The sequence below is a fragment of the Rhinopithecus roxellana genome, chromosome 1, assembly GCF_007565055.1.
Source record: "Rhinopithecus roxellana isolate Shanxi Qingling chromosome 1, ASM756505v1, whole genome shotgun sequence".
Classification (NCBI taxonomy): domain Eukaryota; kingdom Metazoa; phylum Chordata; class Mammalia; order Primates; family Cercopithecidae; genus Rhinopithecus; species Rhinopithecus roxellana.
The window spans coordinates 178031581-178056277 of NC_044549.1; the positions used below are offsets into that span (position 1 = coordinate 178031581).

General features: G+C 42.5%; 1 protein-coding gene across 7 annotated transcripts in view; it reads left to right on the forward strand.

Annotated features, from left to right (window-relative positions):
* Nucleotides 1-24697, forward strand: part of METTL6 (methyltransferase like 6) — a 44306-nt gene that overhangs the window by 8946 nt on the left and 10663 nt on the right. For 4 of the 7 annotated variants that reach the window (XM_030933636.1, XM_030933647.1, XM_010356054.2 and 1 more), the window contains 3 exons: nucleotides 3812-3982; nucleotides 5926-6067; nucleotides 8703-9048. In XM_030933636.1, the coding sequence (XP_030789496.1) occupies nucleotides 3812-3982; nucleotides 5926-6067; nucleotides 8703-8884 (495 nt within the window). In that variant the 3' untranslated portion in view covers nucleotides 8885-9048. Of the gene's footprint in view, nucleotides 1-3811; nucleotides 3983-5925; nucleotides 6068-8702; nucleotides 9049-24697 lie in introns of those variants that run through there. The other 3 variants (XM_010356056.2, XM_010356057.2, XM_010356051.2) reach the window with 2 other exon arrangements.

Below are 24697 nucleotides of genomic sequence, written 5' to 3' on the forward strand. Positions count from 1 at the left end.
TGTGTATGCATTTGTCTATAAAGAATAATGGAAGAAGTAGAATTCCTTGGAAGAAGAGCATGTACATTTATATTTTAATAGACAATGCCAAGTTTCCTTCCAAAAAGATCATACTAATTTATAATTTCACCAATAATATAAAGGTACCTTTTTTTTTATTGCCTCAACACTTGATATCCGTCTTTTTTATATTTACCAATCTTTTGGGCAAAAAATGTCTCCATATTTTAATTTATTTTTTTCTTATTACCAGAGGTTGAAGGCCTTGTGGAAGGTCGATAGCATTAGTTAGCTGTGGTTCCTTTAGTCCACATTTGTTTACTGAGAGCTTAATGTGTGCCAATCACTGTTCTAAGCACTGGAGTTAAACAGTGAACAGACAGACAAAAATTCCCACCCACATGGAGCTTATAGTAGGAGTTGTCTATTCATAACCTCTGCCTGTTTTTCTATTGGTTTGTCATTTTCTTTCTTATTTTCAGGATACATTCTAGATATTTTGGTATATGTTTTGCAAACAGTTCTTCCAGTGTATTCAGCATCACTTTACGGTATCTCTTTTTTTACACAAGGATTTTTTTTTTTTTTTTTTTGACAAGGTCTCACTCTGTCACCTAGCATGGAGTATAGTGGTACAAACGCAGCTCACTGCAACCTTGATCTTGTGGACTCAGGCGATCCTCAGCCTCCTGAGCTGGGACCACAGGCTTGCACCACAATGCCTGGCTAATTTTTAAAAAATTTTTCTAGAGATGAGGGTCTGCTATGTTGCCCAGGCTACACAGGAATTAAATTATCATGGCAAAATACTAATCTTTTCCTTTTGAAGTTCTATTTTATGCCTTGTTTAGGAGTCCTTTACTCCTAGGATTTACTTTATTTTTCTTAGAGATGAGGTCTCATTAGCCCAGGCTGCTTTCAAACTCCTGGGCTCAAGCAATCCTCCTGCCTCAGCCTCCCAAAGTGCTGGAATTGCAGGTATGAGCCACCGCGCCCAGCTATTCATAGGATTTAGACGTAATCACCTATATATTGCTCTTAATAATTTTTGTTTGTATAGTTATTTTATAATTTTGGTTATGTTTTTTAATCTGGAAAAATTAGGGTCATTATTTCTTCGAATTCTTTCTTTAGCTCTTGTTCTCTCTTCTCCCTCTGGGATTCCAGTTACGTGTGTAACATTTTCTATTGCCCCACAGCCCTTATATGCTGTTGTTTTAGGGTTTTTTCCCCTGCTTTTTTCCTTTTTGCATTTTCAGTTTATGTGAGTTCTGTTATCCTATCATCAAGTTCACTGACTCTTTCCTAGGTAGTACATGTTTTGTTGAGGAACCTATTGAAAGTGTTCATTTCTGTTACCATGTTTTTGGTTTTTAGCATTTCTCTTTGAGTCTTTTTATAATTTCCATCCCTGAAATTATGTGTCTGATTTTGCATGTTGTCTATCTTTTCCATTAGCATCTTTAACGTTTTAATCATAATTATTTTAAATGCCCAAGCTTTTGGATCCAACATCTGTCATATTTGAGTCTGGCTCTGGTGATGGCTTATTCTCTTCACACTATGTTTTCTCTTGCCTTCGGGGATGTTTTCTACTTTTTGGTTAAAGCGAGACATAAGGGCCAGTAGATACTGAACGATAGGGATTTGTAACAGTCTAGTCAGGAATTGGGCTGTTGTTTGAAGTCTCTTGCTGTCTGTGAGGTTTGTTGTTGCTGTGGGCACCAGAGACTTCTAGCAACTCCTCTAGCAACTTGTTTTTGTCTCCTCTCTTGGATTTGGGTCTTCCCTTTGTACTGTTTCCCAAAGAAACTGTCTGTTACGGCTCGGAGCCCCAGCTGCAGTTTACTGTTATTCTTGGAGACTTGGTGGTGGGGTGTGGGAGAGGAGGTTGTTCTCTAATGTTCTGCTTCTCCACATTTGAACTGGTACTGTGTGCCTGTGTCTCAAGGGTTTGTCCTTTAGTTCAAATAGGTAGCCAGTTCTTCTGAACACAGTAAATTGAATGAGAAATTAATTTTTCTTTATTCATAATTGTCATCTTTATTGTCTACTTTTTATCTAATTGTAACCTTTGTCTATCTTTTATCATATAACATACAAGATTCTTGTTTATATATGCAGTATACACAGGTCTGTTTTGGGACTCTCTTTTGTCTCGGTGATATGTTTGTCTCCATTCTCAAACTGTGTTATTACTATGTTTTGTAATATATTTTGATGTCCAGTCGTGAATCTTCTTTATTATTCTTCATTCCATTTTATTTATTTATTTATTTATTTATTTATTTATTTATTTATTTATTTTGAGACTACCCAGGCTGGAGTGCAGTGGCATGATCTGGGCTCACTGCAACCTCTGCCTCCCAGGTTCAAACAATTCTTCTGCCTCAGCCTTCCAAGTAGCTGGGACTACAGGCATGGGTCACCACACCCGGCTAATTTTTTTAGTAGAGACGGAGTTTCACCATATTGGCCAGGCTTGTCTCAAACTCCTGACTTCATGATCCACCCACCTTGGCCTCGCAAAGTGCTGGGATTATAAGCGTGAGCCACTGCACCTGGCCTATTTTTTAAAGATGAGATCTTGCTCTGTTGCCCAGGCTGGCGTGCAGTGGCACGGATCATAGCTCACTGCAGCTTTGAACTCAAGTGATCCTTTCACTTCAGCCTCCCAAGCTGCTGGGATTACAGGCATGAGCCACCATACCTACTTCATTGTTCATCATTTTAAAAGTTGACTTGGCTGTTCTTAAAGATTTTTACTTTCTGATTAATTAGATTCACCCTGTCAAGTTTCTAGAAATCTATTGGGAATCAGTTGAGATTGCATTGGATTTAGAAATGGAATTATGAATAGAATTGACATCTTTTTAATTTTGCATGTAATTTTCCCATCCAGTAACTTTGTATATCTATTTATTCAGGTCCTCATTTACACGAAAGAAAAGTTTAATATTTTTCTTCATAATACTCTTAAACATATGTTGAAGCCTACCAACCAAAATGTACCAGGAACACATTTGTGGTCAAAAAAAGGTTAAGTTTATTTAGCTTGCTGCATAAAGAGAAATTATACCCCAGAAGAACTGTGGGAGCATCTCAACAAGGGGAATTAGAAGGGCTTCTCATAGGGTTTACGCTTGTAATAGATGATTCAAAGGAGGATGAAGGAAGCCAGAGGCCAGCAGAACATGGTGGCTTGCGCCTGTAATCCCAGCACTTTGGAAGTCTGAAGTGGGAGGATCACTTGAGGCCAGGAGTTCAAGACTAGCCTGGATAACATAGCAAGACCCCATCTTCACAAAAATAAAAATAAAAATTTAGCCAGATGCAGTGGTGCGCACCTGTAGTTCCAGCTACTCAGGAGGCTGAAGTGGGAGGATGACTTGGACTCAAGAAGTGAAGGCTGCAGTGAGCCATGATCATGCCACTGCACTCTAGCCCAGTGGACAGAGTGAAACCCTGTCCCTTTAAAAAAACAAAAAGAAAGAAACAAGCAGAGGCCAGTTTTGAATCATCATCCCTCTGGAAATAACGTGCTTCTAAAATGCTCAATAATACGTAATACTCAAGAATACGTAATACTCTTATGCTCTCCTCAGCTAAAAATAATTTATTAAAGTCTTGCCCCTTGTAGCAGTAGTGAATATTACATGCGTTATATGTCAGTGATTTATTAATCAGTTTTATCTGGTAACAAAGTGATCATTTCTATGTATAGGAAATAGGATCGCCTTTTGATGTTGTATTTTTCCAAATGTATCAGCATAGTGGTTGCATTAAAATTCATGTGTTTTTTCCACTCTAGCAAAATCCTTTATATGACACAGAAAGATGCAAGGTATTCCAGTGTGATCTGACCAAAGATGATCTTCTGGATCATGTACCACCAGGGTCTGTGGATGTTGTTATGTTGATATTTGTGCTCTCAGCTGTTCATCCTGATAAGATGCACCTTGTCTTAGAAAACATTTACAAGGTTAGTAATTTGGGGCCTGTACTTGAGGGTTGGACAGTCCAGATTCTTTTACTTACCTTCCCTAATGAGGCTCGTGTACTGTCTAGATTCACATAGTGTCTCCATTCTCACTAGGTGTGCTGTGTAGTCAGTGTATAGAAAGGGGTTCTCTGGCATAAAACATCCACCCTAAATTCTGATTTGTGCAGTGCCATGGCTGCTCTTCAGAGCTTTGCGAGCCCTGAGACAAAGATGATTTTGCAGTTACCTGGGATCCATGGAGTCCTGCCATAACGTGAGAGGGGTTATGGTTCAGTGGTCGAGAGTACACAGTTTGGCCAGGTGCGGTGGCTCATGCCTGTAATCCCAACACTTTGGGAGGCCAAGGCAGGTGAATCACTTGAAGTCAGGAGTTCGAAACCAGCCTGGCCAAAATAGCGAGATCTTGTCTCTAAAAAAAGGCGAATGTATGATCATTGGCAGATCACTTAATCCTTTTGAGTATTGGTTTCCTTATCTCAAGTGAGAATAATAATCACATTTCTTTGTCCCACAACTGGGTGATGAAACAATGAGAAAATGTATGGTTGAGCTGTTAAATGTTAGGCATAGATCAGTCATTAGCACTGTGATTGAGCTATGTACATTGTGGCACAGTGAAATGAGAGCTGAGACTCAGAATAAGGAAAACCAACCTGAATCAGTAAAAAGCCAAAACAACATTCTGTTTTGTTTTTTTTTAAGAGGCAGTTGAATGCAGTTTGAATACTAGGAAATGGTGAATAAAATGTTGCCAGAAAGTGCTTCGATGAGGATAACACATTCATTTATTGTCTCTAACACTTTATTTATTTTTGAGACAGAGTCTTGCTGTGTCACTCAGGCTGGAGTGCAGTGGCATGGATGTGGCTCACTGCAGCCTCAACCTCCTGGGCTCAAGCAATTCTCCCACCTCAGCCTCTAAAGTAATTGGGACTACAGGATGTACCACCACATCCAGCTAATTTTTAATTTTTTTTTTTTTTTTTTTTTTTTTTTTTTTTTTTTTTTTTTTTTTTTTTTTTTTTGAGACGGAGTCTTGCTCTGCCTGGGTGGCTGGAGTGCAGTGGCCGGATCTCAGCTCACTGCAAGCTCCGCCTCCCGGGTTTACGCCATTCTCCTGCCTCAGCCTCCCGAGTAGCTGGGACTACAGGCGCCCGCCTCGTCGCCCGGCTAGTTTTTTGTATTCTTTAGTAGAGACAGGGTTTCACCGTATTAGCCAGGATGGTCTCGATCTCCTGACCTCGTGATCCGCCCGTCTCGGCCTCCCAAAGTGCTGGGATTAAAGGCTTGAGCCACCGCGCCCGGCCTAATTTTTAATTTTTTATAGAGATGGGGTCTCACTATATTGCCCAGATTGGTCTCTAACATTTTAATCCTGTGACATTGGACATTCCAGGGTGCTCTTGGAGGTACTTAAGAAGTGTCTTCAGGGCCGGGCGAGGTCGCTCACGCCTGTAATCCCAACACTTTGGGAGCCTGCGGTGGGCAGTTCACTTGAGGTCAGGAGTTCGAGACCAGCCTGGCCAACATGGTGAAATCTCATCTCTACTAAAATACAAAAATTAGCTGGGCATGGTGGCGGGTGCCTGTAATCCCAGCTACTTGGGAGATTGAGACACAAGAATCACTTGAACATGGGAGGCGGAGGTTGCAGTGAGCTGAGGTTATGCCACTGCACTCCAGCCTGGGCGACAGAGTAAGATTCTATATCAAAAAAAAAAAAAAAAAAAAGAGTCTTAGTGTTATGGAGCCCTGCCCAGTCTTACTATGTATTTAACTAGTAGGCCATTTTGGTTTCATATTATGGGCATTTCAGTCTGTCCCCTTAATAATTATCCAAATTTATTTTAAGTCCTAACTTAATCAGGTTTTATTTTGATGGAGTTCTCCAAAGTCATATTCAGCCTGCTTTTGTTTCATAGGTATTAAAACCAGGCAAAAGTGTCTTGTTTCGTGACTATGGGCTGTATGATCATGCCATGCTTAGGTTTAAAGCCGGCAGCAAACTTGGAGAAAACTTTTATGTTAGACAAGATGGAACCAGATCATATTTTTTTACTGATGGTAAGATGAATGGAATCCAGTCTTTAAATGTTTTATTCTTTGTTTCTGCTTATTTGATTGCATTATCACCGCAAGGCTGCTTGGAGAAGGCTTGCGACATGTGCATGAGACCCTGAAACAAGCCCTCTACTGTACAGTACTTACCCAGCACCTGGAAGGCACAGACCTGGCCTCTGCCCTTGAAGAGCTCACAAGCTTTCTCTGGTGTCAGTGACTTTCCTAGTGAGCTTGGGTTAATGGACAGCTTCTGACATGCCATGTGGATGCTCTACTAGGAATTGTGATGGAATAAGAGGGAAGGCAAGTCAGAAACTTCTCCTTGTCCAGTTAAAAGTAAAGCAAATTCGACAATATAATGCCTTGAGATTACTTTCCCATGGCACAAAGTCAGGAAACCTTTTTCTATAGAAATGATTGGCTCTGTTTTGGGGTTTGGGTTTTTTGTTGTTTTTGAGACAGAGTCTCATTCTGTCACCCAGGCTGGAATGCAGTGGTATGATCTCGGCTCACTGCAGCCTCCGCCTTCCAGACTCAAGTGATCCACCAAAGCCTCCCAAGTAGCTGGAACCACAGACACATGCCACCATGGCTGGCTAATTTTTTGTAGTTTTGGTAGAGTTGGGGTTTCACCATGTTGCCCATGCTGGTCTCAAACTCCTGAGCTCAAGTGATCTGTCTGTCTCGGCCTCCAAAAGTGGTGGGATTACAAGTGTGAGTCACCATGCCTGGCCTGGATCTGTTTTTAAATAAATATGCAAATTTGTTGTAAAGAGGTGTTTGTTTATTTATTTATTTATTTATTTTTGACACAGAGTTTTACTCTGTCGCCCAGGCTGGAGTGCAGTGGCGTAATCTTGGCGTATTGTAACCTCCACCACCCAGGCTCAAGTGATTGTCATGCCTCAGCCTCCCAAGTAGCAAGGATTACAAGTGTGTGCCAGCACGCCCAGCTAATTTTTGTATTTTTAGTAGAGATGGGGTTTTGCCATGTTGGCCAGGCTGGTCTCAGACTCCTGGTCTCAAGTGATCTGCCCACTTCAGCCTCCCAAAATCCTGGGACTGCAGGCGTGAGCCACCATGCCTAGCCTATAGAGGTATTTAAAAAGTCATTTTTGATAAGAAAATGTGGAACACCATTTCAGTCTTTTAGGTGTCTTGAACAAAGTCTACTTAATCGTCTAGATAGGGAGATAATTACCTTAACCTCTATTTTAACAAACATTTTTCTTCTTGAAATGAAATATTCTTTTAGATACCAAAAGAACTAAAATTGAGTGATTACTATTAAAGCTTCAAAATTATTTGGGAGACTGAGGCAGAAGGAAGGATCACTTGAGCTTAGGAGTTCGAGACCAGCCTGGGCAACAGTGAAACTTTACTAAAAATTAAAAACAATATATTAGCCAGGAGTGGTGGCATGCACTTGTGGTCCCAGCTGCTTAGGAGGCTGAGGCAAGAGAATCGTTTGGCCCCAGAAGATAGAGGCTGCAGTGAGCTGTGATCATACCACTGCACTCCAGCCTGGGCAACAGGACAAGAAGCCTATCTCAAAACAAAACAAAACAAAACAAAAAAACTGCAAAATTATCAAAATAGGTTAAAAATTAAAAGATGTTTTAATTCATAAAATTTAAACCAATTGTAAATATTGAGAAGATGCAGTGATACCTGCAAAGTGCTTCAGACCACGTTCTCTGGAGCAATGCTCCTAGTAAGAGTCTTTATTTTTGCTGCCTAGCCATTTATTCTACTTGTTTCATTTCATGTGTAGTGATGTATTATTTGGGTTAGATTTTCCTGGAGCTAGGTCACCATTGGGTGTTTTTCTCCACTCTGATCACAAATTTTCCTCCTTTGTGTTAGGATGAATAAGGTGTTTGATGTAAACAAGTTGAACACATGCAGACCTTATAGGAATACAGCCAATTTTTATGTTTTTGTTCACAGATGGGAAACAATAAGAAGAATTTTACAAAGGAATATAATTGGCTGGGTGCAGTGGCTCATGCCTGTAATCTCAGCACTTTGGGAGGCCAAAATGGGTGGATTGTTTGAGGTCAGAGGTTTGAGACCAGCCTAGCCAACATGGCGAAACCCTGTCTCTACTAAAAACACACAAAAATTAACCAGGCATGGTAGTGTGTGCCTGTAGTCCCAGCTACTTAAGAGGCTGAGGCAGGAGAATCTCTAAGCCCAGGAAGCGGAGGTTGCAGTGACCTGAGATCGTCCCACTACTCTAGCCTGGGTGACAGAGCAATACTCTGTCTCAAATACATAAATAAATAAATAAATAAAATATATATTTTTTAAATTTTTTAAAAAAAATATAGTCAATTTGGAATTGTTTCTTTTTACTTGGGCTTTTGTATTTGAGAATTCATAATAAGGCAAGATGCATACACCGAGTTGTCCTTCACCTTGTTCTGATTAAATTGTTTAATTGAAAGTTTCTGTTTGGGTAGAAGAGGAGAAGGAGTGTATTAGTTCCCAAATGAAAACCTTTGAATTTTAGCATTGAGGTTTTCATTTTAAAAAATATTAAAATAGCCTCAGCCCCTATCCCTCCTCCTCAAGGACTGCAAAGCAAATGTAATGTTATGAAGACTTTTGAGCATTGTTGATGCTTGTCTTACAGAATTCCTGGCTCAGCTCTTTATGGACACAGGTTATGAAGAAGTGATAAACGAGTATGTGTTTCGAGAGACGGTGAATAAAAAAGAAGGCCTGTGTGTGCCGAGAGTTTTCCTTCAGAGCAAATTTCTAAAGCCTCCTAAGAACCCATCTCCTGTGATCCTGGGCCTGGATCATAAGTCCTGACCTTTCATGAGGTTGGCATTCATACCTCCCCTTGAAGAGGATAATTTAAAATCACTCTTTTGGCTGGGCGTGGTGGCTCATGCCTGTAATCCCAGCACTTCGGGAGGCCAAGGTTGGGGGATCACCTGAGGTCAGGAGTTCAGGACCAGCCTGACCAACATAGTGAACACTATTATTATATATAATAATATATATATATAATATATCTATATATAATATATATAATTATATATAGTATATCTCTACTAAAAATACAAAAAATTAGCCGGGCATGGTGGCGGGTGCCTGTAATCCCAGCTACTCAGGAGGCTGAGGCAGGAGAATCACTTGAACCCAAGAGGCGGAGGTTTGCAGTGAGCCGAGATCATGCCATTGCACTCTAGCCTGGGCGACAAGAGTGAGACCATGTTTCATAAATAAATAAAATCACTCTTTTTACTTTATATATTTTTTGAGGCAGGATCTTGTGCTACGCAGGTTGGAGCGCAGTGGTGCGATCACAGCTGATTGTAGCCTCAACCCTCCTGGGCTCAAGCAATCTTCCTGCCTCAGCCTCCTGAGTAGCTAAGCCTACAAGTGTGAGCCATCATGCCTGGCCCTTAATTTTTTTTGATGAGCATGTACAGTAGTACCTCTTTATCCATGGTTTCATTTACCACAATTTCAATTATCTGTTTTCAACTGCAGTCAGTTACTTTTCTTAAGATATTTTGAAAATATCTTAAGAAATGAAATATTTTTATTTTGGGTGGCCGAGGCCAGCAGATCCCTTGAGCCCAGGAGTTCAAGACCAGTGTGGGCAACATGGTGAAACCCTGTCTCTACAGAAATAACAAAAATTAGCCAGATGTGGTGGCGTGTGCCTGTAGTCCCAGCTGGGGTGGGAGGTTGGCTTGAGCCTGGAAGGCGGAGGTTGCAGTAAGTTGAGATCACGTTACTGCACTCCTACTGCACTCCAGCCTGGGCGACAGATCAAAAGTCTGTCTCAAAAAAAAAAAAAAAATTTGGAAAGACAGATCACATTCACATAACTTTTATTACAGTGTATTGTTAAAATTGTTCTTTTTTTTTAGGGTTTGGTACTGTGTTGGTTTCAGGCAACCACTGGGGGTCTTGAAACATACCACCCGTAGAAAAGGCGGGGACTACTATGTACTTTTTGTGTTGAAAAATAGAAAGTGTATGTGTGTGTGAGACATGTAAATAAAACTTCAAGGCCTGAAAAGTAGTGAAAGTTTTATAGAATAACATAATTTAGCCATATTGTTCACTGTAAAATTCCACAAAGAAAAGCCTAAGGACCCTGTAGCACGTAAAGAGATTCTTGTCATTACTCATGTGACTGTAAGTGTTCCTCCAGGCAACATGTCAGACAACCATGGAGTAAAAATGAGGCCAAGTAGACTAAAATAAGACACTCATATGTATTTCTAGCCTAAAGGATTGTTCTGTTTTCTTTTTCCAGGTGTCATATTTGCCCATTGATCTCCCCTTTAGTTCATTTACGTATTTTTTCAAAACTAATGTTCCACAAATACCACTTTTGCTCTATCTGTGCTCAAGAACCCTCCATGGCTCCCTACCTGATTGTTGAGACCCCTTATCACTGGGCCAGTTCCTTGTCACACTGTTTGCCCTGGGAGAGAGGGGATGGTCATCACCTGTCCTCCCCTCTGCCCCATTTGTCCAGTGCTGTTTCTCTGAGAAGATGGCTGGGGTCTAGAGTTAGAATTTCAGAGTTGAGAGGGGCTTTAGAATGGATGTTCCAACTCCCTACTGGGAAATGAGGAAGCAGTAGCAAGGGGTAAATGATGAGTCCAAAATCATGTAGCTAGTGTTGTGGAATATGGGGAAATCCCTAAATTGGTCTGCTGACCTGTTTCCCAATCATTGCCTTTTAATGACTTTTCCTTTATGAAGTAAAATCCAGGTGATTTTGTTCTGCTCCCAAGAGTTAAGCCTGTAAGCCTTTCTGTGCGCCTTTCTGCAGAAAGCTGTTTGTGAGAACACTGTCTTGAGTACATGACTGGGCTGCACATGCAGCGGGCCTGGGCCCTTCAACTGCAACCACATCTGGAGGAGGGGTCCCAGTGTGAAGGGGTTGGATGATAGTCATAGTGGTTCCGTACAATCAGAATAAATCCACCTGGCTCCTGAAGAGAATAGGGGCAGGCCGCAGGGCTCAATCTGTGCTTGCTGGGTGTTGTGATTTTGCCATCTGTCCTCAACTTCTTGGGAGGGGCTGATGGAACTTGTAAAGAAGGTAGACCTATAGGGGTCCTCATGGGCCTTCTCACAGTGAGAGTCCAGCGCTGTCCAGAAGCAGCCTCAGGCTCCCCACTTTCAGTCCAGTGCTCCCTCCCAAAGCCCCCTCCACCAAATGAATCCCACAGCCAGCTACAGCCCCAGACGCTGCCCACTGCCCCCTCATGGAAGTTCTTTCACTTGTGTCTCTACTAGGTCTGGTCAATGTTTCTTGGATTTTAGTGGCTAAGCTGGATGAAGACAGGCCACTTAAAGTAGAAAAGTGAGAGCCTGGGTGATGTAGCAAGACTCTATCTCTATGCAAAAATAAGAAAATTAGCCGGGTGTGGTGGTGTATGCCTGGTGCTATGAGCCCAGGAGTTGGAGGCTGCAGCAATGGAGTGAGCCATTGTCACGCCACTGCACTACAGCCTGGATGCAGAGCAAGACCCCGTGTCCAACTGAAAAAAAAAAAAAAAAAAAAAAAAAAACAAGGAACAGTGTAGTATAGTAGGATAAGCCTGTGCTTCTGTTTTCAGAAGTCATTTGGAATTTTGGCCTCATTCCTTAACCTGTTTGAACCTCACATTCTTCATTTTTATGATGGGGATAGCTACTAACTTAAAAGTGTTCAGAGGATTAAAGGAAGTACATATATATAGCACATAAGTATTTCCCTCAGTCTTCATTTTTTGAACATAGAAGTTTAACATACATACAGAGAAGTACACAAATCATAAGTATTTAGCTCACTGACATCATAGTGATGTATGACACGTCCAGCATGACTGGCACCCCAGAACCCACCCCACCCCTGTGTCTCATTCTAGTCACTGTCCCCGCAAGGTAGTCTCTATTCTGAAGTTTAACACCAGAGAGTAGTTTGAGTAGTTTTTCTTCTATTTTAAAAATTCTCCCCAAAAGAGTTTAAGGACCGCTTACAAAAATACAAAAATTACACGATTTTAAGTAGGGAAATTGGGCTAAAGGAAAAAAAAAGTTGAGGCCAGGAAAATAACCTTATCCACACAAACTGCATTACAACAGGTCTTATACACTTAAGAATAAATAACAGATTTTGCTTCCTAGTGGTCAGCGTAAAGAAGGAAACAAGATCAAGTTCAGACTCCATGCAATAAACCTGAGGCAGCTACTCCTAATCTGGAGGTCTAAGGAACCTTTCCCTCTAGTTCCCATAAATAGGACACTATAACATAGCAAACTTAACAGCATTACTAGTAATAAAAACAAGTATCAAAGCATTGTTTCTGATAATATAGCTTAACATAGATATAACCCCCAAAGGACTAGTCAAATAAGTAGATGAAGAGGACTGAAAGGAGATGGTCTAGGTGGGTTTTAGAATCCCTAGAAGACTAACAGGCTGTTGGTCCTTCTGTCAGTTTTCCATCAATAGTATTCTCAGTGGAGGGTTTGTTGTGAATCTAGGAACCAGGAGGTCTAGGTTATTGTCCCTTAGAAGGGTAGCTATTGGGCAGACTGGCCAAGAGACAAGAATGACTTCAGAGAAAGCAAAACAGGTTGATGAAGGCCTCTTTGCCAGTGGTTGGCAGGGCGTATACCTGTGAATGGGGCCAGCAGTTTCCTCCAAATGCAACTTGGAGTTGTGTCTGCCCACAGGAGTAATTATGGCCCCAAATTCTAATTCCATAATCTAATTTCATGTATATATATACGTATATACGTATATATGTGTATATATATAACTAAGATTTATTTTTTCATGGGTGGGCCAGGGTTGGAAGTGAGCCAGGCAGCTGCCAACTTTAAGATACATTGATTGTAAAATGTACTTCTTATTAAATTAATGAAGTGACCCAGTCCATCAGTATTTTAACTATGAGTCAGTAGATTGGTTCATAAGCATTTTAAAGGCCAAACATAAAAATGGCTTCAGTCTCACTGCCTCTAGGTCCTTGTGTTCATTCCCCCTGGCCACATTTCCATCAGTGCACCCTAAATTAAGACAACAGAGGATCAGGTTCTCCCACAGTTTGGGTACTTAGGGACCAGGAAAGCAAGACCATGGTTGGTTTAGTAGCAAGCTCTGTGGAATCATATAGACTACAAAGAGTCAACCAATATTGCCTTGTCTTCACAGCCGGAAAACAGCCCCAGAAACATAATGAGTACTGGCTAACAGTACTATAAAAAATAGTATAAATACTATATTATATTAAAATATTCCATATAGTACTATATGTTTCTTTTGACCTTTTCACATATATTAATACATACAGTGATTATGTGTGTGTGTATATATATACACACTCCATACAGTAGTGCTAATGCAATCTTATTACAGGATTTGGAATATGAATAATGGGAATATGAATAAATGGGTTCAAGTGCAGGACTTGCCCAGTGCAAACTACCAACTTCTTTGAACTTCAGACTTCACATGTCTAAGACTGAGATCTTAGTACCTAGTACCTGGCAGGGCTACTGCCATGATTAAGTGAGATCATTCAGATGGGAGCGCTTGGTTTACAATAAAGTACCAGTCAAGTGCTAATTATTTCTATTATTTCGTATTTCTCCAGAAAGTATATTGTTACATCGAAATGGTAGAGCAGCTCACGAACCAACTCTTTTTCAAGAAGGTTTAATCTTGGGGTCCTTGCAAGGGCTCAGGATTTGAATGTTGTACCACAAGGTGGTGCTAGACACTAGATGTTTTTATTGGCCTTCTACTCCCGTCTTAATTAGTTACATACTGTTCATTTTTTATTGTCATTGAAGAGCATGGAAAATATTGATTACAAATGTGTTTTCTAGATCAATATATAAGCTCATAAGATCAATCCCATCTTAGTTATATAGTGTCCATTTTTTAATTGTCATTGAAGAGCATAGAAAATATTTATTACAAATGTGTTTTCTAGATCAACTCATGAGCTCATAAGATCAATTTTGGCCTCACTGGAGATTAGAAAGCAAGGGTGCTTTTACCCAACGTTCAGTCTACTTTGCCTACTGAAGGTGTTTGCTTTCAGTTAAATCTGGGAAGCATTTTAAGGTAATGTGTGTGATGGGCTCCGAAGGTGTCTGCAAGGCCCCTGGGACACTGGGGAGCATAAATATGGGCTGGACACCAATCAAGGGTCCTAATTTTTTTTTCCTATGAGTAAATACCCCTTTGTACTTTCCTATCCCCAAATGGTTTTGTGGATTTGCTTTTTAATGTTGTTTGGAATTAAGGCCAAAGCAGAGAAAAGGGACTGCAGTACAGATAATTGTCTGCCTCATGCAGATATTATTTATAGCTATCTTTGATAGCATTTGCTTCCCTATTTCACAGTTGTCAACCGAGGAAGGGAAAATTGTGAAATGAGTAAACCAAGAGTGTTTTGCAGGGCCGTGTTCTCTACTGGGGAGCAGACATTTCTCACAAATTTAAGTAAGTTCTGCTATTGAAACCAAATGTTCTGTTTAAAAGAAAATTAGTAGGGCACAGTAGCACATGCCTGTAGTCCCAGCTACTTGGGAGGCTGAGGCAGGAGAATCACTTGAGGCCAGATGTTCAAGACTATAGTGTACTATGATCTCACCAATAAACCAGCCACTGCACTCCAGCCTGAGAACATAGCAGAACCCTGTCTTTAAAATAAATAAATAAATAAATATTTAAAAATAAGGGCAGGGCAAGGTGGCTTATGCCGGCAATCCCAGCACTTTGGGAGGCCAAGGCAGGTGGATTACCTGAAGTCAGGAGTTCAAGACCAGCCTGGCCAACATGGTGAAGCCCTGTCTCTACTTAAAAAAATAAAATAAATAAAATAAATTAGCTGGGCATGATGGTGCGTGTCTGTAATCTGAGGCAGGTGAATTACTTCAACTTGGGAGGCGGAGGTTGCAGTGAGCCGAGATCGCATCACTGTACTCCAGCCTAGGTGATGAGCAAAACTCCGTCTCAAATAAGTAAAATAAATTGGAAGTTTTTCACTTTTCCTTCCTGTCCTTCTCAAATATGTGGCATTTCATTAAATTGTGTTCAGTGGGTACCAACTGGGTGCAGGGCACTCTGGGGTCACTATGGCTGGAGTGCAGGGTAGGGGTGAGGGGATAGTGTGGGTATCATAGGCATTTGAACCAGAGCAACTCCATTTTGAATAGGGGCTGAGTAGAATGAGGCTGAGACCTGCTTGGCCGCATTCCCAGCAGGTTAAGGCATTCTTAGTCACAGGATGAGATAGGAGGTCAGCATAAGATATAGGTCATAAAGACCATGCTTATAAAGCAGGTTGTAATAAAGAAGCCAACCAAATCCCAGCAAAACCAAGATGGCAACGAGAGTGTCCTCTGGTCATCCTCACTGCTACAGTCCCACTAGCCCCATCACAGTTTACAAATGCCATGGCAATGTCAGGAAGTTGCCCTTTATGATCTAAAAAGGGGAGGCATGAATAATCCACCCCTTGTTTAGCATATAATCAAGAAATAACCATAAAAATGGGGAACCAGCAGCCATTCGGGCTGCTCTGTCTATGGAGTAACCATTCTTTATTCGTTTACTTTCCTAGTAAACTTGCTTTCACTTGATGGACTCTGAATTATTTATTATGCTAGATCCAAGAACCCTCTCTTGGGGTCTGGATTGGGACCCCTTCCCAGTAACATGCGCCTGTGCTGGAAGGTAGGAAAACAGCTCCAGTCCTATGTTCACTCAGCCAGAGTAAGATAAACTAGGAAGACAAATACAAACACTCAGAAAACCAGCAGAAGAAAAAAGAGGAAGAAACGCTGTGGAAAATATGAGTGCCATACTGTCACTGTCATTTGGAAAGAATATTTCCACATTTTCACAGTGGAGGCGTTATATTCTCTGGTCTGGGGCATGGCCATGGAGAAGAGAACATGACACGTAGCTCCTTGGAACATGTTGCCAAACATGTCTACATCTGTAAGAAAAATATTAGGACTGGCAAAATGAGACAACTCCTGAAAGAGACTGCTGACAAAATGGGCAAAATGGTCAATCCTAATTAGAAATAATTATAAATTAAAGGAGGCCTGGCACGGTGGCTCATACCTATAATCCCAGCACTTTGGGAGGCTGAAGACAAGATCACTTGAGACCACGAGTTGGGAGACCAACATAGGATAAATAATGAGACCCCTACAAAAAAATTTTAAAAGCCAGTCATGGTGGCATGTTCCTGAAGTCCTGAAACCACCTTTGCAAAATATAAGAGTGAGAAAATTAGAACAGTGAAATAAATCTGACCTAACGGACTATATCTTGCTTCTAACCTCCAAGCTGCCCTTGTTCATTCCTGGGTGTTGGCTGAACTAACTTTGGGAGGAACTTAGTTTATAGTTTAACTATGAAATGAAGATGATAACAGCTCTTTCCTGAAATAAATCCCCTTCTTGCCTGGTGACCAGAGTGTCTTTTTAGGATGAACAAATTAGCCACAAGATTTGCAATTCCCCAATTACTCCTACAGTAACATCATTATTGTAGAACCTGAGATTGGCCTTTTAAGGAGTCTTCTCAGGTTTTTGCTTTTTTTTTTTTTTTTTTTTTTTTTTTTTGAGATTCTGTCGCCCAGGCTGGAGTGCAATGGCACCATCTCGGCTCAAGCGATTCTCCCACCTCAGACTCCCGAGTAGCTGGTACAGGCGTGCACCACCACACCTGGCTAATTTTTGTATTTTTAGTAGAGATGGGGTTTCACCATGTTGGCCAGACCAATCTCAAACTCCTGACCTCAGGTGATCTGCCTGCCTCAGCCTCCCAAAGTGCTGGGATTACTGGTGTAAGCCATCATGCCCGGCCAGGTTTTTGCATGTCTGATGACTGCCACTCAGACCTGCCAGCTGTTCCTGTGGTCCCCACCCAGGAATCACTTCAGCCCAAGAGGATAGCTTCAACTTCATAAGATCTCATCTCTGACCCAACCAATGGGTACTCCCCATTCCCTAGTCCTGCTGCCCACCAAACTATCCTTGAAAAACCCTAGTCTCTGAATTTTCGGAGAGACTGTTTTGAGTGATAAAACCAGTTTTTCGTTCAGCCGTGAATGAAAGTCTCTCCGCATTGCAGTTTCTCTGTCTTGACAGATTGGCTCTATCTGGGCAGCAAGCAAAATGAACCCATTGTGTTACTGGAAAGGGGTCCCAATCCAGACCCCAAGAGAGGTTTCTTGGACCTTGCACAAGAAAGAATTCAGAGCGAGTTTATAAAGTGAAAGCAAATTTATTAGAGAAAGAAACAAAAGAATGGCTACTCCATAGGCACGGTAGTGGCATGGGCTGCCCAACTGAGTATACTTATAGTTATGTCTTGATCATATGCTAAATAAGGGGTAGATTATTCCTGAACGTTCTGGAAAAGGGGTGGGCAATCTCCAGAACTAAGGGTTTCTCCCCGCTTTAGACCATATAGGGTAACTTCCAGACATTTGTAAACCGTCATGGCACTGGTGGGCGTGTGTTTTGCCATGCTAATACATTATAATTAGTGTATTTTGAGCAGTGAGGATGACCAGAGATCACTTTCATCGTCATCTTGGTTTTTGGTGGGTTTTGGCTGGCTTCTTTACCGCAACCAGTCTTATTAGCAGGGTCTTTGTGACCTCTTTTCTTTTCTTTTCTTTTCTTTTCTTTTCTTTTCTTTTCTTTTCTCTTCTCTTCTCTTCTCTCTTTTCTTTTCTTTTCTTTTCTTTTCTTTTCTTTTCTTTTCTTTTCTTTTTTTTGGCATGAACATAGCTCACTGCATCCTTCACCTTTGAGGCTTTGTACATAACATTATAAAACTGGGCCAGACACAACGGCTCATGCCTGTATTCCCATCTCTTTGGGAGGCTGAGATTGGTGGATCAGCTGAACCCAGGAATTTGAGACCAACCTGGACAATATGGTGAAACCCTATTTCTATAGAAAATACAAAACTGGGCCGGGCGCTGTGGCTCACGCCTGTAATCCCAGCATTTTGGGAGGCTGAGGTGGGCGGATCACGAGGTCAGGAGATTGAGACCATCCTGGCTAACATGGTGAAACCCTGTCTCTACTAAAAATATAAAAAATTAGCCAGGCGTTGTGGCAGACGCCTGTAGTCCCAGCTACTCAGGAGGCTGAGGCAGGAGAATGGCATGAACCTGGGAGGTGGAGCTTGCAGTGAGCCAAGATTGCACCACTGCACTCCAGCCTGGGCGACAGAGTGAGACTCCATCTCAGAAAGAAAAGAAAATACAAAACTGATCTGGGTGTGGTGGTGCGTGACTGTAGTCCCAGCTACTCAGGAAGCTGAGGTGGGAGGATCACCTGAGCCTGGGTAGGTTGGGGCTGCAGTGAGCTGATATCCAGCCACTGCACTCCAGCACTCCAAAACTGTTCACAAGTATAGTTTCAGTTATGTTTAATGATAAATATTATTAAAGGATAGGGAGATGCTATATGGGGAAAAAAAAACTTCATGCACAAGAAGGAAGCAATCCAAAACAGTTACAGTATTTATTTCAGGTTTGTTCAATTATAGCTGTTACTTTTTCTTCTTTATACTTTTCTGAAATTCATGTTTTCTGTAATGACCCTTTATTACTTTTACATTACCAAAAAAAAGTAGTCTAGCAACCTTCGAACTTCTTTCTGAACTTCTTAAAATCCTTGTGACAATTCTACTAGAAATGCTATTTCAACCTGTAAGATTCTTACCTATCATGAGCTAAATGATACCTCTCAGAAATAAGAGAATAGGTTCTTTTAGTATATTTTCTTTTTTCTGTAGGGAAAAGGGGAACTTTTCGTTCACCCTCTAAAGGTTCTATAATTTGAGTCTCTGGAATAAACTTGACAGTAGACAGATTAACAAGAGGAAAGACATACAAATGTATTATGTGCAAATATGCATGGAGGCCTCACAAAATATGAAACTCCCAGAAGAGCCAGTGTGCATACCATCTTGAGGCCACGGAAAGGAATAGGGGACCTGCGGCTTGGCAGGGGTGCAGAGAAGGTGTGGAGAGGGTACACCTGGTGCTGCACTTGGTGGGGGTGTGAAAAGAGGAGGTCATGGCACCAATTCTAGAAGGGAGAGGGGAGGAAATGCACAGCCCACAAAGGTTGCCTTATGCAGATAAAATCCCTCAGGTAGCACCCTTCAGAAGGGTGGCTGCCTGTGGTAATCTCTTTCTGGGACGTGTCAACCCACAATCTCTTTTTCCTGTGATATGATTTTTCCTAGCTCCATCTCTAGGCAGATAAGGGGGCCTCAGAGAAAGCCTCCGCTTGCATCAGCTGTTTGCTAATGTAGATTTCCTTTTACAAAATTCTTTTGTAAATTTCTTTCACAAAAGGAGATCTTTTCAGAGCTATTCCTGTGTCTTCAGTTTCTTGGAATAGCCATCCCAAAATATGCCAAAGTATATTTTGAGGTGGCATTCATTTTCATCTTCCACAGTCATATTTTGGGGTGGTGTTCTGAGCCAACATTCCAGTCCCCTGGTCCCTGAATGTCATGGTGAGGTACCTTGGATGGGGATATTTTCACCTGTTCAGGGGCTGGACTCTCCATGGCTGCTATGATTTTGGAAATGTTTATTTTTTAGTTTGGGGAAATTTACTTATTTGAATTATTTATTTAATGATTCCCTAACACCTAACACTTCCAGGACTACCCCCCCGACCACCCTCTGCTCCAACCTCCAACACACACACACACACACACACACACAGACGGTTTCTCCTGGAACTCTCTTTTTTTTTCTTTTTTTTTTTTTTTTTTTTTTTTGAGGCAGAGTCTCGCTCTGTCGCCCAGGCTGGAGTGCAGTGGCCGGATCTCAGCTCACTGCAAGCTCCGCCTCCCGGGTTTACGCCATTCTCTTGCCTCAGCCTCCCGAGTAGCTGGGACTACAGGCGCCCGCCACTTCGCCCGGCTAGTTTTTGTATTTTTAGTAGAGACGGGGTTTCACCGTGTTAGCCAGGATGGTCTTTTTTTTTCTTGTGAGACACCGTGTCACTCCCGTCACCCAGGCTGGAGTGCAGTGGCACGATTGTTACTGGAAAGGGGTCCCAATGCAGACCCCAAGAGAGGGTTCTTGGACTTCGAGTAAGAAAGAATTGGGTAAAGAAAGAATTTGAGTAACCTGAAAGCAAGCTAGGAAAGTAAAGGAATAAAAGAATGGCTACTCTGTAGGCATAGTGGCCCCGAGGGCTGCTAGTTGGCTATTTTTATGGTTATTTCTTGAGTATATGCTAAACAAGGGGTGGATTATGCATGAGTTCTTTTGGGATGCGGGGAGGGGGGAGGAAAGGGTGGGCAATTCCTGGAACTGAGGGTTCCTCCTCCTTTTAGACCATATAGGGTAACCTGACATTGCCATGGCATTTGTAAACTGTCATGGCACTGGTGGGCGTGTCTTTTTGCATGCTAATATGTATAATGAGCAGTAGGACCACCAGAGGTCACTTTCCTCACCATCTTGGTTTTGGTGGGTTTTGGCCAACTTCTTTACCACATCCTTTTATCAGCAAGGTCTTTGTGACTTGTGCATTGTGCTGACCTATCTCATCCTCTGACTTAGAATACCTAACCTCCTGGGAATGCAGCCCAGTAGGTCTCAGCCTTATTTTACCCAGCCCCTATTCAAGATGGAGTCACTGTGGTTCAAACACCTCTGACATGATCATGGCTCCCTGCAGCCTCAACTTCCCAGGCTCAGATGATCCTCCCACCTCAGCCTCCTGAGTAGCTAGGACTACAGTTACATGGGACCATGCCTGGCTAATTTTTTGTACTTTTTAATAGAGTTGTGGTTTCACCATGTTGCTCAGGCTGGTCTGCAACTCCTGGGCTCAAGTGATCAGCCCACCTTGGCCTTTCAAAGTGTTGGGATTACAGGTATGAGCCATGGTGCCTGGCCTGGAACTCTTACTGTAACTGCCTGACAGGTTCTTCCTACCCACTGCACAAAGAAAATGAATTCTCAGCATTGGGCCAGGTGCAGTGGCTCATGCCTGTAATCCCAGCACTTTGGGAGTCTGAGGCAGGCAGATCACTTGAGGTCACGAGATCAAGGCCAGCCTGGCTAACATGGTAAAACCCTGTCTCTACTAAATATACAAAAATTAGCCCAGTGTGGTGGTGCACGCCTGTAATCCCAGATACTTGGGAGGCTGAGGCAGGAGAATCACTTGAACCCAGGAGGTGGAGATTGCAGTGAGCCAAGATCACTCCACTGCACTCCAGTCTGGGCAGCAGAGCAAGACTCTGTGTCATACACACACACAAAAATCTCAGCATTGCAGTGGAGAGTTCAATTGATGCCATGCCATGTGGGAGATGGAGTCATCATGCAAATTAGTCTCATCGAAGGCTTATAGGTTAGGAGTTTTTCAGAGGTCATTTGGGGGAAAGGGTGGGGGTGGCTAGACAATGGGTGCTTGGTTGGGGTGCAATCACAGGGATGTGGGAAACGATCTTCTTGCATGCTGAATCACTCCTGGGTGGGCCACAGGAGCTGTTGATCAGTAGGTCCAGGTAAAGCATGGGTGTCGGACATGCAAGAAACCTGAGACAGTATCCCGAAAGGTCAATCTTAGGTTCTGAAACAGTAGTGATGTTATCTGAAGGAGTAATTGGGGAAGTTGCATATCTTGTGACCTCCAGAATTATGGCTGGCAATCGTTTATGTCTACACCTTAGCAGAATTCAGGCTCCTCCCTGCCCTCTAGCCTAGTGGTCTCTAATTAGCTTTACAAAGGTGGTTGAGTTTGGGGGAGGGGCTATTATAATTTAAACTATAGACTAAATGTCTCCTAAAGTTAGTTTGGCAGCTTGAAGGCTAAAAGCAAGATGGAGATTGGCTAGATCACATCTCCCCCACTGCCATTGATACAGAAGGGCTGGGCTCCTGGCTAAACCCCACCCTTAATCCTGGAACCTCAGCTGTAAATGAAAACAGGAGCCCCATTTTTCCACCCACATGTTGCCTTTTTGGCCTGGCATTTCCCCATCCTGTGCTCATAAGAAGATTTCAGCTGGCAGAGTAACACAGCAGCTGAGCATCAGGGATACAAACAGCTGATTGTCAAGGATACAAGTGGCTGAGCAGTGAGCAGAGAAGCAACTGAATGTTGGAGACTATGGGTAGATTTGGCTAACTTCAGATGATGCAGCTTTGGAGAGGGGCCTGGCCTCAGACTGCTCAGCTTCAGGGAAAAATCACCTTCTTCCCGCATCATCCCCTTTTCAACTCGCCATCCCGCTGAGAGCCACTTCCATTGCCCAATAAAATCCTCTGCATACACTACCTTTCAATCTGTTCATGTGACTTGATTCTTCCTGGATGCTGGACAATAACCTGGGTGTTGAGAGGGCAGGGGCTGCCACCCTGACCCTCCACTGAGCATGGTTGTAACATGCTTGGACGCTGTTATGGGGCCCGCACTGAGCCTGCTCCTGCCAGAGAGGAGCAACTGGCTAGTTCCAGCATTCGCTTTTTCCAGTTCCTGCACTCGCTCACTCACAAGGGGTTTGAGCGTGAGGTGGCCAGGTAAACAAGCCACACCCCAATAGCAAGTACTGCAAGGGGCTCAAGGGAATGATCCTGTCTCAAAATTTTCTGTTACAATTTTTGCAAAGGTGGTTTCACTATTATTATTATTATTATTTTTTGAGACAGAGTCTTGCTCTGTCACCCAGGCTGGAGTGCAGTGGCACGATCTTGGCTCACTGCAAGTTCTGCTTCCCAGGTTCAAGTGATTCTCCTGCCTCAGCCTCCCAAGTAGCTGGGACTACAGGTGCGTACCAGCACGCTCAACTAATTTTTGTATTTTTAGTAGAGATGGGGTTTCATCATATTGGCCAGGCTAGTCTCAAACACCTGGCCTCAAGTGATCCACCCATCTCAGCCTCCTGAAGTGCTGGGATTACAGGCGTGACCCACTGTGCCCCCCAGCCTCATTATTAAAATGTTGAACCTACTGAACTGATGCTATAAATTTACATTCTGCACTCTTCTTTTTTCACTATCTCTCAAGTGTTTTGCTTTCTAGGAGATTTAACTTACAATCTTTTTTTTTTTTTTTTCCTTGAGATGGATTCTCACTCTGTCACCCAGGCTGTAGTGCAGTGGTGTGATCTCTGCTCACTGCAACCTCCACCTCCTGGGTTCAAGCGATTTTCCTGCCTCAGCCTTCCGAGTAGCTAGGATTACAGGTGCACGCCACCATACCTACCTAATTTTTGTGTTTTTAGTAGAGACAGGATTTCACCATGTTGGCCAGACTGGTCTCAAACTCCTGACCTCAAGTAATCTGCCTGCCTCTGCCTCCCAAAGTGCTGGGATTACAGGCAGGAGCCACAGCACTCAGTCCAACTTACAGTCTTTTCATTGAGTTCCTAACTTCTGCTTTCATATTTTTAAATTCTGAAGGAGGCCAGGCACAGTGGCTCACATCTGTAATCCGAGCGCTTTGGGAGGTCAAGGCGGGAAGATCACTTGAGGCCAAGAGATCAAGAGCAGCCTTAGCAATATAGCGAGACCCCATAGCTACCAAAAAAAAAGTAAAATTAGCCAGGCATAGTGATGTATACCTGTAGTCCCAGCTACTCAAGAGGCTGAGTCGGGAGGATCCCTTGAGCCCAAGAGTTCAAGGATGCAGTGAGCTGTGATAATTCCACTGCTGTCTAGCCTGGGTGACAGAGTAAGATTCTTTCTCTTAAAAAAAAAAAAAAAAAAAAAAAAGGCCAGGTGTGGTGGTTTATACCTGTAATCCCAGCACTTTGGGAGGCCGAGGCACGTGGACCACTGAGGTCAGGAGTTTGAGACCAGCCTGACCAACATGGAGAAACCCCGTCTCTACTAAAAATACAAAATTAGCTGGGCTTGGTGGCGCATGCCTGTAATCCCAGCTACTCAGGAGGCTGAGCCAGGAGAATCGCTTGAACCCAGGAGGTGGAGGTTGTGGTGAGCTGAGATTGTGCCATTGCATTCCAGCCTCGGCAATAAGAGCGAAACTCTGTCTCAAAAAAAAAAAAAAAAAAATTAATTAATTAAAAAATAAATTCTGGAGGAGTACAGGCAAGGCAACCTCACCCCAATATATGGCTCCCTGGTATAATGAGTATTTTGAATTAAAGATCCTAAAAGATCAATAGATGCTAGAAGAGACTTTTTCTCTATCTACATAAAGACCTGAAGGACCCACCAAGGAAAACAATCATTTTTCCTTCTGCTTCTTGCTTTCTCATCTATTGCAGAAAAGAAGAGCAAGAAATTAACCACACCTGAACAGACTTATTCACAAGATAATATTCTTCTCTCAGGCTCAATTTCCAAAGAGCACTTTGGGGAGCCAAAGTGGGACAATTGCTTGAGGGCAGGAGTTCAAGACCAGCCTGGGAAATGTAGCACAACCTACAACAAAAAACTTAGAAAAAAAAAAAAAAGGCCAGGTGTGGTGCCTCATGCATGTAATCCCAACCCGTTGGGAGGCTGAACAGGGAGGATTGTTTGAGCCCAAGAGTTTGAGACAAGCCTGGGCAATACAGTGAGACCCCATCTCTCTAAAAAAAAACAATTAGCTGAGCATGGTGGCATG